Source organism: Orcinus orca, chromosome 17 (assembly GCF_937001465.1).
Source record: "Orcinus orca chromosome 17, mOrcOrc1.1, whole genome shotgun sequence".
Taxonomy (NCBI): domain Eukaryota; kingdom Metazoa; phylum Chordata; class Mammalia; order Artiodactyla; family Delphinidae; genus Orcinus; species Orcinus orca.
The window spans coordinates 84,534,722-84,553,349 of NC_064575.1; the positions used below are offsets into that span (position 1 = coordinate 84,534,722).

The following is an 18,628-nucleotide window of genomic DNA, read 5'->3' on the forward strand; positions in this document are numbered from 1 at the left end:
GGACGCACCTTTCTGGAATATAATGGAAGATCCTGTGGACTGACAGACGTGCTGCCACGCAGGGCACGCTCAGTGGAGTACTGGGGGCACTACAGAGGGTTTGCACCGGGAGGTCCACGTCCTTGCACAGGCACCCCTGTGACCAAGCCCTGCACAACTTCTCTGCCCCGTGGCCCAGGCCAGAGAGGAGCCTCCCCAAGACGTCCCCAAGCCCGCACCTGCCTCACGCAGCCCTCGCCAGCCCCAGACAGCACTGGCACAAACGTCCCTCGAAGTGTAATTTTCAGATTCCCCTAAGAAGGGCATACTCCTTAAAGAAGCCACAACATTTCTTCCACCCGCTAAAATCATCGCTGTAATAATAACATGCACTGAGCACACCCTGGGCATCAGCAGGCACTTTCCATGTTAACTCATTTTTTACCTTCACAATAAAATGACTGTTAATATGATCATTGTAACAACAAGTTATATTAATTATTATGTAATTAACAATCACAGAACATTGATAATTACAATGAATAAGTAAAATCAGCATTTATTATATCTCTATATTATATATAAAATACATCATGCTGACAAATGTCCTGATACCTCTGACACATAATTTGACATTGTTATTAGTTATAATAAAAATTGGTACTATCACCACCCCCATTTTACAGGCACCAGCAGTAACGTGGCGAGTGAGGTGATGCTGTGAACCCAGGACGCAGCTGCAGAGCCCCTGTCCAGTTCCCTTGGGCTCTCCCAGAAGGGGAGCTCCCCAGGGGGTGGAGCAGCTCCATTCTTTTCTGTTCTCAGCCTTGGGATAAGGCGTCCACCCAGAGTGTGCTCAGCAGGTGTCCCGGAGCCCACCTTATGCATGAAGTTGACTTATTAGCACAGGGCATGTGTAATTAACACCTAGGGAATAGACATGCCTTGGCACTAACTGTTTCTATCTAAGTGCCTGTGTGTTTTTAGTAAGCAGCCTGTCTCCTCCCCCACCCTACACACACACACAGACACACACACAGACACAGACACACACACACACACACACACACACACACCCTCCACCAAATGGACAAGCTAATCTCCACTAGCAACAGTGTTGCGCATGCGGTCACGAGATGTGGTCCTGCCCTCTGGCAGCTTAGGGTCAGTGAGAGACAGGACACCAAGCCATCCCTCAACACTTTACTGGGGACAGTAAAAAAGTGCTCTGAAGGAAGAGTGTGAGCTCTGAGTACACGTAAGGATGATAGTGAAACCAGCAGCTACAGGAGTGCTCGAGCCAGTTAAGCCACCGAACCTTCACAGTGACTCTCTGAGGGAATTACTGGCACGTCATCGTCCTCTCTGTCTCGCACCTCGGTCTCATGCCCGTTTGGTATGATGGGCATGAGAACTGTCACACAGCTGGGTGGCACCTAACCAGGAATCAGGCCACAGCTGCCCGTGCTCATTACCTGTGTCCCGTGGGAGACCACCACCTGACACAAGCGTGCTGCCATCATTATTTACTTTAAACACTGTTGTAAACATACCCCCCCAACAAATAAATAGCACTCAGAAATGCTCAAGATATTGGTGAAAAGAAACAACATAGGGTTTCCCTGGTGGCGCAGTGGTTGAGAGTCCGCCTGCCGATGCAGGGGACGCGGGTTCGTGCTCCGGTCCGGGAAGATCCCACATGCCGCGGAGCGGCTGGGCCCGTGAGCCATGGCCGCTGAGCCTGCGTGTCTGGAGCCTGTGCTCCGCAACGGGAGAGGCCACAGCAGTGAGAGGCCCGCGTACCGCAAAAAAAAATAAATAAATAAAAAAGAAAAAACCCACTAATGCAATGTAGCATATGCTGCACAGCTCTCAGTAACTGTTAGAGAAGGGAGGACAGAGCAGAGCAGGCGCCCTAAGACGGCGTGCTAACCCCACCCAAGGCGGTGGACGAGAAGCGAGGGAGGAACTTCGGAAGCTAACATCCTGACTGAGTACTCCATGGCCAAATGCTGGGGGCCATGCACAGATCAGTTCTCCAGTGAGCAGGCTTGTTTCTCCCAGGGGCCGGGTAGTCATTCTAAAACTACTTTCTGTGTATGCTAGGTCTGAACAAATAAGCAAATCCATTGTGGATAATGAGACCCAGACTTCTCACTACCTGATGAAGAAGTTATAAATAAGGAAAGAAGAAAGCAAGAACAAACCATGTGATATTGGATTGGAATCAGAAATGCAAGTGTGAACTCATGGCTTCTAATACATACACAGAGAGATAAATACAGATGTGTATGTACACGCACGTGAGTACAAATACATGTATTATCTTGTGTACGCTGAGAGAACCAGAAGCGAGGGCACCCCAGGGGGCTAGGAGCACACTCAGCAAGCAGGTCTCAGCTTCTCACACCATTTCTCCAAGAAAAAGAACCAGGGCTCCTCGACGCAATGAACTGGGGCAGGAAAAATACAAGAAGAGACTGCAGTATCCTGTAGGTCCAGAAGGGAAATAATTAGAAAATGGTGGGGTGTGTTGAAAAGGTGGAAGTACCAGCCTGAAAGAGCTCCACGTCCAGGTCACAAAAGACAAGGAAAGAACGAGGAAGTGTCACAGACTGGAGAAAGTGAGGGGACGTGCACGGTAGGCCCCCGAGGCTGGACAGAGGCCCAGAACTGGACAGGGGGTGTCCGGGAGACAGACATTAGTCAGACTAACAGCCAAATCTGCATAAGATCTTTAGGTGACGTAACAGTGCTACGCCAATGTCAACCTCCTGGTTTGCGTAACCGTCCTCTAATTATATAAGATGATAACACTGAGGGGAGCTGGTACGGGAACGCTTGTAGTACTCTTTTGGCTACTTTCCTCTAAGTCTAAAATTATTTCAAAATAAATGAATCCTTACGAGTGCAATGACACGATACTTCAAGTACCGGAGGGTGGGGGAGCAGGAGAGACAGGTGAGCGAGGCGCCCGGAACGGCTGGGCGGAGTGACGGCTGCGCAGAGTGACGGCCGCACGTGGGCTCCCTGTACCGCTCCCTCTGCTTTCATGTGCATTTGAGATTTTCTTCACTAAGAAGTCCCTTCAAATTGTTTTCAAAGTCTGCAAAACTCAACTTAAATCTGCCCACTTCTACTAGTACGCTGCATCACCACCCATCCAAGCCCCAAATAAATCAGACACCTTCCGGACCCTCTGCTCTCCCTAGACCACACCTGCCCCATCCTCCGCCGGCAGGACCTCTCCAGCGGGACACTGCTGCACATTTCCAAGCCACTTCCCATCTCTTCTCCACCCGGCAGCCAGGGGCTCCTCAGAAACATATGAGGCACGCGTGCATCTCTCACACCTGCTCCCCAGGGTACTGGATTAAAAGCGCTGTGCTCAGGGAGGCCTCTGCCCCCGGGCCCATGCAGCCCCATCCCAGGTGCAGCCCGATCCCAGGCCCCCAACAGGACAGGGTCCCCGCCGCCACATTCCACATTCGCTCTGGAATTTGCCCCCTCCCACCTGCACTAAAACACCCGCCATCTCGCATGGATTTGTGGTGACCATGCATTGCACGTCTGTGTTCACGACTCGGTCAGTGAGCTCCGGGAGCAGGAGCGACCTGGGTTTGCACCCATCATCGTTCCCCGAGCACTGAGCAGACGCCTAGCACACAGTGGGCCCTCAGTATTTACTCAGAGTGAGCATTTTTTTTGGCGGTACGCGGGCCTCTCACTGCTGCGGCCTCTCCCGTTGCGGAGCACAGGCTCCAGACGCGCAGACTCAGCGGCCACGGCTCACGGGCCCAGCCGCTCCGCGGCATGTGGGATCTTCCTGGACCGGGGCACGAACCCGTGTCTCCTGCATAGGCAGGCGGACTCTCAACCACTGCACCACCAAGGAAGCCCCAGAGTGAGCATTTTTGACATTAGACACACAGGCCTGATCTGGGTATTGGACTCTCCTATTCTTTCCCACCCTGTTGAAGTCTGTTTAGCTTTACTGTGTTTATCTAATTGTCCAGGTTCCAAACATACTCTAAACTCTAGCACAAAGAAATGGATATGCCTTAGAGCTATTAGGTAGATCTTGGCAAAACACGCTTAAATCTAATATCTTTTTCCACTTTGGTAACAGAATATGCCAGATATGATATATTACATTAAGAACTTCACTTTCTAAAAGGCTGTGATGACAATAATCAGTGTGGGTGAGGGCGTGGAGAGACAAGCCGCTGCTGGTAGAAACGTAAAGTGGTGCAGCCACCATGGAAACAGTTCAGCAGCTCTTCACAAAGTGACAGAGTGAAACCCAGCAATTCCACTCCTAGGTATGCGCCCAAGAGAAATGAAGACATATGCCACACACCATAGACGAACATGGGGTATACGAATGTTCACAGCAGCGCTATTCACAACAGCCAAAAGGTAGAAACCACTCAAATGCCCATCAACAACAGAATGAATGGATAAACAAACTGCGACATAGCCACATAATGGGTTATTCAACCATAAAGAAAAATGAAGTGCTGACACACACTAGGACACAAATCTTGAAAACATTATGCTCAGTGAAAACAGCCAGACGTACGAGGCCATACATTTTATGGTTCTATTTACAGGAAATATCCAGATGAAGCCAGTCCACAGACAGAGTGCAGACTGGTGGCCGCCAGGGAGGGAGGGAGGGAGTGGGGAACGGGGAGTGACTCCTTAATGGCTACAGGATTTTCTTTTGGGGTGATGAAAATGTTTTGGCACTAGATAGAGGTGATGGTCGCCTGATGCTGAATGCACTAAATGCCACTGAATTGTTCACTTTAAAATGGTTTATGTTATGTGAATTTCGTCTCAATTAAAAAAGAAAAAAGAGGCTGTGACATTTTGAAAACACCGCCTCTCTGAAACACCGATCTTTTTTCTCTCCCTTTGTTGACGTGCAGACACACTTGGAATAGACCACACAAGTAACAGAAGCAGGGGAAAGCGCTGTAGGTTTGCCTCAAAGGAGGCCAGGGACCTGAACCAGGGGAATAAAACCCCACCTCACAGCAGCAGCCTGAGCATGCCCTACCTGAAAGATGACTCTGCAAGATTCTTTAACAACCATCATTCTACGACACGGACTTAAGAACACCTATTTTGATAAAAACATGCAAAAATAAAATATAAACCGCTCTTCAAATAGATGTTTGTGGGAACGACACCAGGTACCATCGGATAGCTTAGTAGGGTGTGTCTCATCCTTAAAGTACGTTGTGCTGGGATGGCAACTCGCCGGCCAGCCAGAAGGGCACCACCCGCGCCCGCTGCCCCCGTGGCAGACACTGATAAACCCATCTGGGCGCCCTCCCCCTCCTCCGATAAGCCCAGACTGGGGCTCAGCCTCTTTCTCAACACGATGCTCCAGGCACCCAGGACGCCCACCATCTCCGGTGAGATGCTTCCCTGGTGGAATGAGATCCAAATCCCTCAAAAAGTCAACCTAGTTCTTTGTTTCTCTTCTAAAGACAAAAGAAAAAAAAATTACCACCCAGAGTTCCTACAGTTTTATAACCAAATTTCTCACCATCTATTTACATCACAGCATTTATTTATTTATTTATTTAAATGTATTTATTTTACTTATTTATTTTTGGCTGCGTTGGGTCTTTGTTGCTGCGCCCAGGCTTTCTCTAGTTGCGGCGAGCAGGGGCTACTCTTTGTTGCGGTGCGCGGGCTTCTCATTGCGGTGGCTTCTCTTGTTATGGAGCATGGGCTCTAGGCGCGCGGGCTTCGGTAGTTGTGGCATGAGGGCTCAGTAGTTGTGGCGCACGGGCTTAGCTGCCGCACGGCATGTGGGATCTTCTCAGACCAGGGATCGAACCCATGTCTCCTGCATTGGCAGGTGGAGTCTAACCACTGCACCACCAGGGAAGCCCACAGCATTTATTTTTCAGAGAATTTTCACCCAAGACATGCATTTTTCCCTTAACTCACCCCTAGAATGCCATCATTGAGAGAAAGTGGCTCGCCAGCCCTGTATCACAGGACCCCAGCACCTGGTGAGGCCACAACTCTCAGCTCGGTCCCGAGTCCCATCGCAGCACCACACCTGCCCAGCCCTGCCCTGTGCACTTGCATGCATTAATGTGCTTTATCCTCACAGGAAGGGAGGCACTTCTCCCCACTTTACAGGTGAAGACACTGGCTACAAACAGGCGCGGGTGCTCTCGGGCTCCCCACTCCGCGTGCCCAGGCAGCTTCTAGCTGGAGCCTCCTTCCAGGCCTGCCTCCTGGGGGCACAGCTTTGGACAAGGTCTAAGGAAGCCAAGAGGGAGGCAGCTGGCCCCTAACGGCCAGAGCAGCAGTGCGGCTCAGGGTTGCCCGCGCTGAACCTACCCACACTGAGGGCCAATTCACTCACAGGAGGGCGGTGGAGAGGTTGCAGGGTGCTGCGGAAGACTTCACTGCAGGCCCTTTGAGAGGTCACGCGTTTACCTTCCCACGGACATCCACTACCTATCTAAGTAGGTCAGTTGGCAAGTGGCCTCGTGGTCCACTTCCCTCCACACTGCCCGACAGTCAGCACCCTGGACTCCAGGCGGAGCTGGAGAGAACCACAGGGCGCCAGGGGTAAGGGAGGGCCAAGCGAGAAGAGGCGCCACGCCGGGCTGGGGGCAGGGCTTTCCAGACGCGCACACAAGTTTCAACTCAATTGATTTAGCTTTTAAACAATAAAGAATTGAACGTAATAAGGATTTATCGAGTAAAAAGCAAACACTACGGTAGACACTGGAAAGACAAAAGATAACCAAGATGGTCCTGGGCGGCGAGCAAATGGGGTTTACAACAGAATGAAGGAAACAGGCCCCCACCAGGCAAAATGCACTGGGTGCTATAAAGATGCAAAGTGAATGCCATGGATTTTTTCCCCCCGGATTTCTTAGGATCGCCTGAAATTTAGCATATCTACAAAAGAAAGCTTACCCCTGCAGCTCCTTCCCTACCTGGGGTCCGCCTCGCTGACGCCAGCAGGTCAGCTGGGGGGAGTGGTTTTCACCTCCCGCCCCAGACACAGGCCTCCCTGCTCTCTCCACTCTCCTCCCCTCAGCACTGACCTGCCACCAACAGGGAACCCTACCACGTCCCCACCACACATAGGTGAAGACTCCTGTCACAGGCCAGACCACCCCGGCCTGTCACACACCTGCCAAATACTCAGAGGGTCCCCGTTACCTGCAGAAGAGAAAAAAGCCCCACCCTCAGCTCACCTTCCGGGTACCCACAGCATCACCTCCAAACCCCCGACATCACGCTCAGCGCCCGCCTACCCGGACCGGCCTCTCTTCTCAACAGGTGGTCCTGCCTTCATGCTGTTCACCGACATTCCTCTGCCTTCACGACAGATCCAGACCCAACAGCTGCCCAGGGCAAGTTTTTCTTGTGGATACAGAGCATCAGCGCTGTACAAACCCTAATGAATTAGTGGAACCTAATGATTACCGCTCGACAGCGACTAGTATTCACACCAAAAAAAAGCAACAAAGCCCAGAAAAGTAGAACCTGCATCAGATCAAGCCTTTGGGTCTGACCACTAATTTGCAGGAAATCCACACAGGACAGACAAACACGCTGAATTACACCAAGAAGATGCAATCAGCGAAATCTAGCTGGTGGGGAAACCAGACAACACACACAAGCCAGCTTCTTCAAGCCACCAACAGTTAGCAGTGGGAAAGAAGACGGCGAAAACTAGAGATTAAGAGAGAGGTTGTTTAGGGGAGACCAGCCCGGTGCTCTGTGACCACCTAGAGGGGTGGGATAGGGAGGGTGGGAGGGAGACGCAAGAGGGAGGAGAGATGGGGACATATGTATAGCTGATTCACTTTGTTATGAAGCAGAAACTAACACACCATTGTAAAGCAATTATACTCCAATAAAGATGTAAAAAAAAAGAGTGGTTGTTTAGGTCTGGTGGGGGGGGCAGGGATGAAGAGTCACAGCTAAGGGGTACAGCCTTTCTTTGGGGGGAGGGGACAAAAATGTCCCAAATTAGGTTGTGGGGCGGCTGCACAAGTCTGTGAAGGCACTAAAGCACGCGGAGCTTTGCGCTTTAAATGGTGAATTGTGTGGTACGTGAGCTACATCTCAATAAAGCTCTTATTTTAAGACGATACTGAAGGCTCACATCAGCCAATCACAATGTGGGCCTCACCTGGATCCCGACTCAATGAGTTGTTAACAGTCCATGACACGTGAGAAACTGAGCAGATCTGGACTAACTGTGTGGTCCAGGACACTGGTAACTAGGGGCTATGTGAGGGGGGAGGGGGAGGAAAAGAGACATCCTCATCTCACAGAGGTATCTTCAGACATACTGTAAATTAAATGAGATGACTGGGGTCTGCATCAAGACAAGGAGTAGGGGGGACTTCCCTGGTGGTCCAGTGGGTAAGACCCCAAGCTCCCCACGCAGGGGGCCCAGGTTCGATCCCTGGTCGGGGAACTAGATCCCGCATGAACGCCGCAACTAAGAGTTCGCATGTCGCAACTAAAGATCCCGCGTGCCGAAGATCCCATGTGCCTCGACTAAGGCCTGACGCAGCCAAAATAAGTAAGTTAATATTAAAAAAAAAAAAAAAAAAGACGAGCTGCAGGGACTGCCCTGGCGGTCCAGCAGTTAAGACTCCGCGCTTCCACGGCAGGGGCGCAGGTCCGACCCCTGGTCGGGGAAAAGATTCCTCATGCCGCGCAGTGCGGCCAAACGTAAAAAAAGACAAGCGCGAGGGGCAGGGCTGTGCCTGGGGCTCCCGATGAAACACGGCTGTCTGTGGGGACCGGCGGGGGCAGGACACAGGCTCTTCCCTCCGCCGTAAAAACTCTGCCGGCTGACGCCCTCCTCTGCCCAGCCCCTCCTGGGCTCAAAGTCTGGCCAAAGGCTCCAAGCTCAGCAAGACCTCCCTCCCTCCCCTTCTTCTGGTCCAAGTTGCTCCAAGGTGCCTTCTCAATGCGCCTGCACTGACCACCACGCGGCAGGGCCGCGATCCCGCTCACCTGGCTTCTCCATCACAGGTGCCCAGGCGCACTTTACAACCACGTGACTTGTACACGACTTGTTTCGATTCTCCATCTCCCCTCGCATATGCTCTGACTGTTCACCCCCAAAAGCTTTCCATGCCTCCAGCTCAAGGTTAAGTTGTAATTCCCAGTCTTGGCACTGAGACGCCCTCCAAGTCTAACATGATGTTCTTGTGGTGAGGCACGTGTGTTCACACTGAACACACCGCACACTTGTTAAAACAGCAGCCCACAGCGGGAACAAAAGGTCCCCAGCGATGTCCCCCGCCCGCAGGCACCTGTAGAATCGCAGGTAGAAAAGTGTCTCCTGGTTCACCCAGCTGTGCCAGCTCATCACCTGGAGACAGAATCTGGTGCTCCCCCGGCACCACTCCCACCACGTGACACCCAAGGTGGGTCCCCACTGCACAGCACAGCTGGGTCTGTTCTGAACGACTCTGCCAGGAACGTGAGCTCCGAGCATCAAGGCCAACCTTTCACTTCCCTGGTACTGAGCCGTACAGGGCAGCCGTGGATACAAAGCACCTGGTAAATGGTATTTATCAGGGGTGTGGTCTGTGAAATGTATTCTATCCCTCACGGCTTACAGAGTGAAGAGCCAGAGGTCAGCCAGGAGGTCAAGGAGGGGGGCGCTCATCTGACGGAGAGAAGCCACTGTGCGTGGAGTAAACAGCGAAGATAAAGTGACCGAGGGACACGATAACTCATAGGCACTTCCTGGGGCCACGCACAGAGGGAAGCGACAGCAATCTGCCCGCGTTCTATCATCTGATCAGAGCACCTCCGCCGTCAGGTGTTCATTCTCTGTACGAGAAGGAGCCTGAGGTTCAGAGAGGCTGAGTGAATGCCCAGCCACACAGCCAGGATCCAAGTGAGGTCGGCCTGACCTGGAGCCCGTGGTCTGGGTTTGCACCACAGTGAGAGGAGGTCTGCTGGCAAGTCACGGCGACACCTAGCTCCTGCGAGCTCCAGACTCTCTGACACCCCAGTTTTTGTCCAATGTTATCCTTTTTATCGCTCTGCATCTTCCTTTGCCTTCTCTCCACTTTTCACTTGTACTTCTCTTGTTAGTTCCTTTGTTCCTACAAAAAACAAATGATGCCACCTCCTGCTACCCGTAAGGCCAGGAGAAGTCCTCGGTTTTCTCTCGCTCTGCTCAGCCCGCCGCATGGATGGGACCATGCTCCACAAGAGTAGCGGCAAGGACTCTGAGAACACAAGTGCCGCTGGGACAGGAGCCTCGGTCACGGTCCCTGAGACTCAGAGGCAGCACCAGCTACAGAGCACCCCAGTCACGCCAAACACCCTGCCACGGTCGCGTCTTGCATGAGCTCGGTTAAAGCAGGGGTTTGAGAAACTGGTGAGCAAGTGCCCAGCGCAGGGGCCTCCCACTCTCCAGGTTCACACACAAACGGCACAACGCACACCCACCGACCCCTGGGCCACGAGAACGGGCCCGCCGGGTTCAAGCTCCTCCACCGGCATCCATGTGGCGTCGTAACAATCTACTCTCAATGGCTGTATTATTTAACTTGGAGTCAAAGCTGACGAAACATCTCAAATGACTCAGACCTACGAACCTCGGCATTTTGACCTTTTATGTGCAACTCTCTAAGTACTACAGCTCAGAGCTGAGACACCCAGAAATAACGTGGAAAACCACAAAAATAGTGCCCCTCGAGTGACTGCCCAGGAGGCAGTAGCGAGCGTCAAGATGGGCTTCAGCCGCAATGAGACAGACTCAGGTGATGAGCTGGCTGGCGTCAGCCCGGCTACAGCTCTGTTCGTTTGGTGCTGTGGGTTCTTAAAGACGGATGCAGAACAATTTTCACTGAGAATTCACTTAAGTCCCCAGGAGTCCCCTTCTGACCCAATTCTAAGTGAAGCTGCAGACAAGTTGTATTCAAAGCAACATGGAACCGTAACTACAGCCACTGAAAAGGAGTGGTCTTCATTCAATCAGACCTCTAAGCTCGCTCAGGAAGGGAACCAGAGGTAAACTAAAGTTAACTTCTTACAGTGCATCGCAAGGGCCTCTTCAGAACACCCACACTCCCACCCAGAACCCCTCCCCCTCCACCGGCGGCCCCACTCTCTCCGGGGCCGCCCTCCAAGGTGTGTTTCCAGCATAAGCTGCTCCCTGGGGCTGCACTCGCTCTTTTCTGCTTCCTCCCCCCGCCCTCTCTCCCAACACCAATGGGTCTCAAGCTCCTCCTAAAAAGCAAGCACCTGGGACATTTGCAAAATGTAATTTCCTGGGTCTTCAGGGGCAGAGATGCGGAAAAGGCTTCAGGGGATTCTGCGACCAGCTGCGGGGGTGGGCGCCAGGCTGCATTCTCCCAGGGCCCCAGCTGTGGGCAGGCCCGTGAACCCATGTCCCCCTGAGCCCAAGACCCTGTCCTCCACCTCCAGCGCACGCCTCAGCCTTCCAGAACCTCAAACTCCACGTGTCCACGTGCCACGCACGATTCCCCTCCCTGGAGCCTGCTGGTCCTTCTGTGGTAACAAAGCTAGATGTGACAGCACCTCCTTGTTCAAACATTCAACAAGTGGGGTCAGGAAGGCGAGGACGCGGCCAGCTCCCCACTCCCCCCTCGTGGGCTCTTGCTCTGGGCAGGCCCCTAATTCTCCCCACGAGGAGGCAGGACCAGACCACTGTGCAGACTCGCACCCACCCTCGGCCGAGACGAAGGTCCAGCACATCTCATTTCATGCTCACAACAACCCTGAGGTTGGTGCCGTCCCCTCCCCCGCCCCCCATTTTTGAAGTGCAAAGGCCGAGGCTTAGAAAAGATATACAACCGCCAAAGTCACGGAGCTGGTGAGGCGTGGTCTGGAGTCCAGATACTACTGGATGCCGCCGCTAAGTGGAGTCTACCTGGTAAGTGCAGACACCGAGATGCAAAGCCTGGCCAGGGCCAGAGTGCCGGCCGCTGGCTGCTCATACTGACGGGGTACCCACCCCTGTACCCACGGCCATCCCACCCAGACGGGGTCACTGTCTTAGGCCCTGACTGCCCACCCTTCGGTCACACCTGCCCCCACGCTGCTCTGCCAGGGCCGCCTCTCCCGCCTGCAGGGCTGCTGGAATTACCTTCCCGGGACCCGTGCGATCACATGACACTCCACACGCCACCAAAGCAGATGGCGCCTTTCCTGGGGGGACGTGCCACCTCCCCTGCCACCTGCCCACCGGCCGCTGGGCCTTCACACCCTCTGTTCCCAGGGCCCACTAGCTCCTTCCTCAGCTCCAGTCACATCAGAGGTCCACAGACGAACAAATGCACCACAGGACGAAGACGTGGAAACCTAAGGCAGCCGGGCCCAGACAAGGAACCTGAGGCCCAGGACGGGGACAGGGCTGGAGCCCATGACCAGGCTCCCTGCCTGTCCACTGCTCGAGCCATGACCTTGAGAAAAGTGAGAGAAAGGCGAGAAAGGTGGGGTTTCAAGTTCATAGCAGGCAGGGCTGGGCCGTCTCCTCCACCTGCAGTGAACCACAGGAGGGGGATGCAGCGCACCCCTGCGGCACAAAGCAGCAGCCCTCTGAGATGGCGTCTGTGACCTTCAGGTTGTATGAGGATTTTAGTAGTAAGTGGGAAGCACTGAGGCGTCAGACAAGTGAGCAATGCTGAAGCCCTTTGTTTCTGAGCCTGTCTACGAGGCTAAGATTCAAGGAATGTTGTTAGGGAGACATCCACCCTGATTGGCCACCGTCCGTGCACACCTGTCGTCCCAGGGAAGTTATTAAGAGTGCCCTGTTTCACTTGCACAAGTTCCCAGTTTAGAGGATAAACTGTAGCGTCGCCAAGGGTACAGCTCTGTCCAAAGATAAATTAGGAGGGCACAGCTGCCTGGTCACAAAGAGTGAGGACGTTTCAGGGTTTTAAATTTTGAGGGAAAAAAATGCAGACAAAAAATTAGAATGGTAAATACTTAATGACCTTTTCACTGCCTAGAGTGAAAAAGGACAGGCCTGTAACCCCAGCACCAAACCCCGGCCTGGGAGGCAAGGGCGCTGGCAGCGGGCCATCGACAGAGGCGGCTAAGCTGGGGGTGAGTCACAAAGTCGAGAGAAATGACTGGGAGCAAACAGAAGGGCGCTGAGAGCCGTCTCCCTACCACACACTGGGGAAGGAGGGGTCCACCGAGTCGGATGAGGAGAGAAGCTGCACGAGAGGCAAGAGCACCAGGCTCGTTTTCCACGTCACACCGTGGTCCTTCTGCTGACAGAGCCCCACGTAAAAAGTGGATTCCACTGCACTGAAAGTTAAAGATGCAAAGCTACCTGTCCCAAAACATCGCTGAAGATAAGTGCGTCTGAATTAAACTTACGAGCAACTGGATCTCATCAGCCTTCCCCATAGAAACACAGGGACCTGAACAATTAAAGAAAACTGGGGGGAAAGATATGCATCCCCTGAAGAAGAGATCTTAAGGACCGCATTGTCTTACGGGGTGGGGGTGGGGGGCTAGCTGTAGAGTCGAGATTAAAGAGCCTCAAAAGCATAAAACCAAATCCGTGTGTGAACTTTTAATAAAATTCAGGATCCAAAACAACCGGGAAGTAAACACACTTCTGCGATGAGAAAAATTGATTACGGACTGTTAAGTGTGACAATGGCACTGAGTTGTAAATGTCCCCATCCTTCAGATATGGTACTTAAGTATTCAGGGTGAAACGACAGATCTGGAACTCACTCAAGAGTATTTCCGCGAAGAAGGAGAAAGGGGCAGATTTGAAGCAAATGTGGAAAATCTTGATAGTTGTTGAAGCTGGTGATGGAGAAATGGGAGCCGTATTATACCACTCAGTCTACTCATGTGTACTTTAAATTAATTCACAATAGAAACTATTTTAAAAGTCAAGTGATACATTCTGAGTGTTCACAAAACAAGAGGGCAGCAGACTACCCAGCCACGCCCTCCGGCCTGACACAGCTTCACCCGGGCAAAGGGCCGGCTGCTGCTTGGCAACAGTGCACTGTTATTGGAAGAGCGGTCATATCTTCACTGAGATAACTGAGGGAGAAGAAGCGGGGTGCAGGAGGAGTTAACTGACACTAGAAACCACAGTGAAAGTTGGTCATTCTCAGAGTTGTAATCCTTAGATGTCGCTGAAGTTACTTTGTAGCAAAGCTGTGAGGAATGGAACCCACAGGAGTCTGAGCTCGTGAAACCGACAGAAACAACCCCCTTGGAGCATGCAACATTGAGACTCCATTTAAGGTCTTTAAGTGGTTACAAAGAAAAATTGACTGATCATCTGTGAAGGTTCAGGGTCACTGGGGAGTCCACCCATTCTACACCACTAACTCTTCGGAATAGTTAAAAAAAACCTAAGAAATAGCAACACACCTAACTCTAGAGTCCACACGCCAGTTCACATATGTAACAGCATTGGCAACGGGCGTAACGCAGGCTTACTGTGGACTCTATTTTTTATATTAACTTACTTAGTAAGTCACTTAATAATTGTATTAAAATGGAAGTAGCAAAACTATTTGTAATTTTTCTACAATCCAGATCAAATGTCTTTTTATTATTCTAAATTAGGAAATACATTAAAAAGAGTTTCATTGAAGAGACTCTACTCCAAAAATTCCTCTTAAAAATTAAAAACCTCAGTGTGCAGAATAAAATTAAACAGCACCACAGCCTTATAATGACAGCACGCGTGCATAGCCTGAAATTTGGTTTCATTCCCATCCTGCCATTGGTTAAGAACTACCCATTTATTTTTTCAACCAAAGCTGTCCGAGTTCAGGGCAGGTTTATCTGTGAACCGAGAACAAGGGGCCCTCTCCCCACCAGGCCACAATGCAGAGGCCCACATCAGAGCATGATTTTTCCAAGAGCCGTTAAGGACCTGAAATGAGCCTGGAGATCCAGAGAACTAAAGCTTTTTTGAAAATGAAATAGACCAGAAAATATCCCAGTGCAGAGCACACAGCATGGGTTAGCTGTGCTTCCTGAGCTCGAGTTTCAATTACACCCGAACACGCGAGGACATGGGTCCAGTCTACATGTAACAGGTGTTTCTTATTGGGGGTCAAGGTCAAAAGGACTGAGAGCCACTTCTTTAAGGAGAATGTATGGAGAGTCAGCGGAGATCAGACAGATCGTCCTAATGCTCGCTGGCCATATGACCTTCGCAAGGCTCTTAACCTCTCTGAGCCTCTGTTGTCCATCTTCAAAATGACCACCACCAACTTAGCAAGCTGTCCGATGGATTAGTTAACGTCAGACACAACACAAAGGTTTGACCTTCCTCAAGGTTCTTCACTTTTTCTGGGCCTTCAACTTTTAAACTGAAAATGTGAAAAAAATGTAGAGTGTAGTGGCTAACACTTGCTGGGCTCCTCTACAGGGATCAGCGGGGAGATTCTCACTCACGGAGGTGAGGGCCGACCCTGCCATGTCACGGGTGGGCGCTGCCCATCCGGGGCTTCCCGGAGCCAAGTCTGCTCCCAGGACCCTGACTACAGAGCCCCCGGCCCTTCCCCACCGGGGCTGAGTCACCTTCCATATTACGGTTAAAACCATTACGCCTAAAACCATTCTTCCATCAAACTGCTGAGGGCCTGTAAGGATTTAAAAGTTGGTCAGGCTCAGCCTTGGAGAATCTTTCTAACTAAGTGACATCAAAAAGAAGTATTCACAAGGCAGAGAGCTGTTTGTGAACAGACACAGCAGTGGGGGAAAACGTCAAGGGACCCAAATGGATCAGGAGAGCCCGGAACAGGTCGGGCCAGGGCCCCATCAGCAGGAGGCCAGGGAGGGCTTAGGGCCCCTGGGAGAAGGCAACAGTATGCCGAGCCGGCAGGGCCTGCAGCCCGCTGGAACCTGGTGGACAAAGGGGACGGGAAATGCCCTGTCCAAGTGGCAGGGCCAGCGGGAAATTTAGGAGCCACGTGCCTGGCGGGAAACGGAGAGAGCTTCACAACACTTCACCATTTTCTTGGCCCAGCAAGTTAATCGCCCTTCCACTCTATATCAAAAAAAAAAAAGTGTTACTGCTTTAAGTTTTTTAGAACTTTTCTAAAGAAAGAGAGGCTGACTAGTAAGAAGGGATGCTAAGGAAATCAGCACATCTCCTTACCTTCCTCTAGTAAACTGCAAAAGGCAAATTAGTACTTGAATAAGGAGCCGGTGTGTCTGGAATGAAAATGAGACGCACGCAGTTTTAGGGTGCCGCTTCCTATCCCTCTCAGTCTACGGCCCTAACTACCAGCACGAATTGGCCAAAATTCAGCATTTCCAGACTTTCCTTCAGAGAAGGGGCCGCAGAAGTACTGGCAAAAAGAAAAACGAAACTGAGAGCGCTCCAGGCTCGCCGCGGCTCGATCTGCGCCGAGCAGCAGCGCTCCTCCCCGTGCCGCCCGCGCCCCGAGCTCGGCGCCCCCGGCCCGGGCCTCAACGCCCTCTGGCGCTTAGAGCCCGACCCGGGCCTCGGCCCCCGGCCCCGCCAGCCCCGTCGGCCCCGCCAGCCCCGCGCGGCGCAAGGGCCCAGGCGCCTGGCGCAGGAGGCCGGGCCAGGCGGGCGCCCGGGCCTCGGGCCTACACGCGGGCCGCCCGGCCCAGTTCCCGCTCCGGCCCGGTCCCAGCCCACCGGACCGCGGCGGGAACGCAGCGCGGGGAGGGCCCAGGCCGCGCGGGGCGCCCCGACGACTCGGGCCCGAGGAGGCCAGGGCTGCGTGTCCGCCGCGGGGCCGAGGAAACGGCCGGCGGCCCCGATCCCCGGCCTCCCGGCCCGCCAGCCCCGATCCCCCGGCGCCCGCCTGCTGCCCGCGCCGCGCTCGCGCCCAGCCCGCCAACCGCCGCCGGCGCCGCGGGGAGGAGCGCGCGAGCGGCCGGGCCGGCGCCCCGAGCGCGAGGACTCACCGGGGCCGGCTCCCGAGTACATGGTGGTGCCGCCGAGGGGCTCCGGGGCCGAGGGGCGGCCGCGCGCGCGCCACGGGCCCCGACGCCGCGAGCCGCGAGGGAGCCGCCGGCCGCACGATCCGCCCCGGCGCGGCCGCCAAACAGGTTTACCCGACGCGGCCGGGGCGGCGGGCGGAGGCGGCGGGCGGGCGGGCGGGCGGGCGGGGGAGGGGCGAGGGAGAGCGGGCGGGGGAGGGGGGAGGGAGGCCGGGAGGAGGGCGGGGGAGGAGGGAGGGGCCGGGGGAGGGGAGGCGGGGCGGGTCCGCGCGGCGGCGGCGGCGGCGGCGGCGGCGGCGGCGGCGGCGGCGGGGTGGGTGGGGGGGCGGGCAGGGGATCGGGGCGCGGGTGCGGGCGCGGGGTTGGGGGGGCCTTGGGGGCGGCCCTCGCAGCCACTCAGAAGAGCGACGTCTCCTCCGACTGGGCGGAGCGGGCCGCGCGGCGCTGCCACCGGAGGCCGGGAAGAAAGAAAAGAAAACACACCCCTTGTTTCCCCGCCGCCGAGCCCGTTCTGGCTGCTCGAGGGCCGGACCCTTCCCCACCCTTAGCCCCCGCCGGACCGGGTGAACTTGGGCACCGTGTTGACGTGGTCGTGTCGCGTCCTGGCGCCCCGGCATCTCCGCCAGGCTTTTTTAAGTTATTAACGAAACAGGAATGTCGCGAAGGTTCCTCCCGACCCGGAGCTTGAACTTGAACGCGCCCCGGTCCTCGCTCACTACCACACCGCCACCTCCCGGCCGAGAACCCAGATAATCCACCTAAAGAACTTTAGTTTTTGGTCAATTTTAGCTGCTGTCAGTGATCAGATCAAAATAACACGCCCCATTCCAGTCCTCGGGGCCTCCCCAGTTTCTTGACGTTGGGTCCTTATCCAACCCCCTCATGCTCCTCCGTGACTCTCGGTATTTGCCTCACTTGTGCGGAAACGTCTCCCTCCAGCCCAAATCCTCCTCCATGGATCAAGTCCCCTGGGATCCAGCTGTTTTCTGGAGCCTTTTCCAGGGAGGCGAGCCAGAGGCCAACTCCTTTCTCCCCTAATTGGTGGGCGATTAGCAACCAGAAGGTGAAATACAATCCAAAATTGCTCATTGTCTTTTAAACATATTTGCCTGCTCATTCCTTCATCCTATAAGCAGGTATTTATCTGCACACTGGGTGCGAGTAACTCTGTGTTCCTCCGGCCTAGGATGGTAGGAGGATGAACGGGAGTCTTGCTTGCAAGCATCCAATAGGTTTATTTCTAGTCTCTGCAGTCCTCAAGGACATTCTTAAATAAATGCAGGAGAACCAGCCTGTCCTCCAGAGAGAAGCTTAAAAGGACTTCGATCTTCACCAAGTCACTGATATGAACAGGAGTTGGTCTCATGGCATCAGCCTCAGAGACGCCCATCCATCCCTCTCCAATTCTCTGCCCCCCACCTCCACCCTCACCGGGGGCTGGACCACCTCTCCACCTTACACTCATGCTGTGGGAACACAAATCCGCACTTGATCCTAGGCTGCTACTCAGCCGTAATGTGTGTTTAGGAACCCAGGAAGTCCGGGAAGAAGGCACACCAGGGTGGGACTGGGTACCACCCAGATGTCCATCAGTCTTAGAATAGGTGGTGAGAGCCACATATACCCATAAAGCGGAATCTAGCGATGAAAAGGAACACCCTTCATCAAAGTACAACAG

At 53.7% G+C, this 18,628-nt stretch overlaps 1 protein-coding gene across 2 annotated transcripts in view; it reads right to left on the reverse strand.

Annotated features, from left to right (window-relative positions):
• Nucleotides 1-17,106, reverse strand: part of AGO2 (argonaute RISC catalytic component 2) — a 108,030-nt gene extending 90,924 nt beyond the window's left edge. Inside the window, exon 1 of one of the 2 annotated variants that reach the window (XM_049700882.1) lies at nt 16,915-17,106. In XM_049700882.1, the coding sequence (XP_049556839.1) occupies nt 16,915-16,936 (22 nt within the window). In that variant the 5' untranslated portion in view covers nt 16,937-17,106. The remainder of the gene's footprint in view (nt 1-16,914) is intronic. The other variant, XM_049700883.1, reaches the window with a different exon arrangement.
• Nucleotides 17,107-18,628: the final 1,522 nt, after the last annotated feature.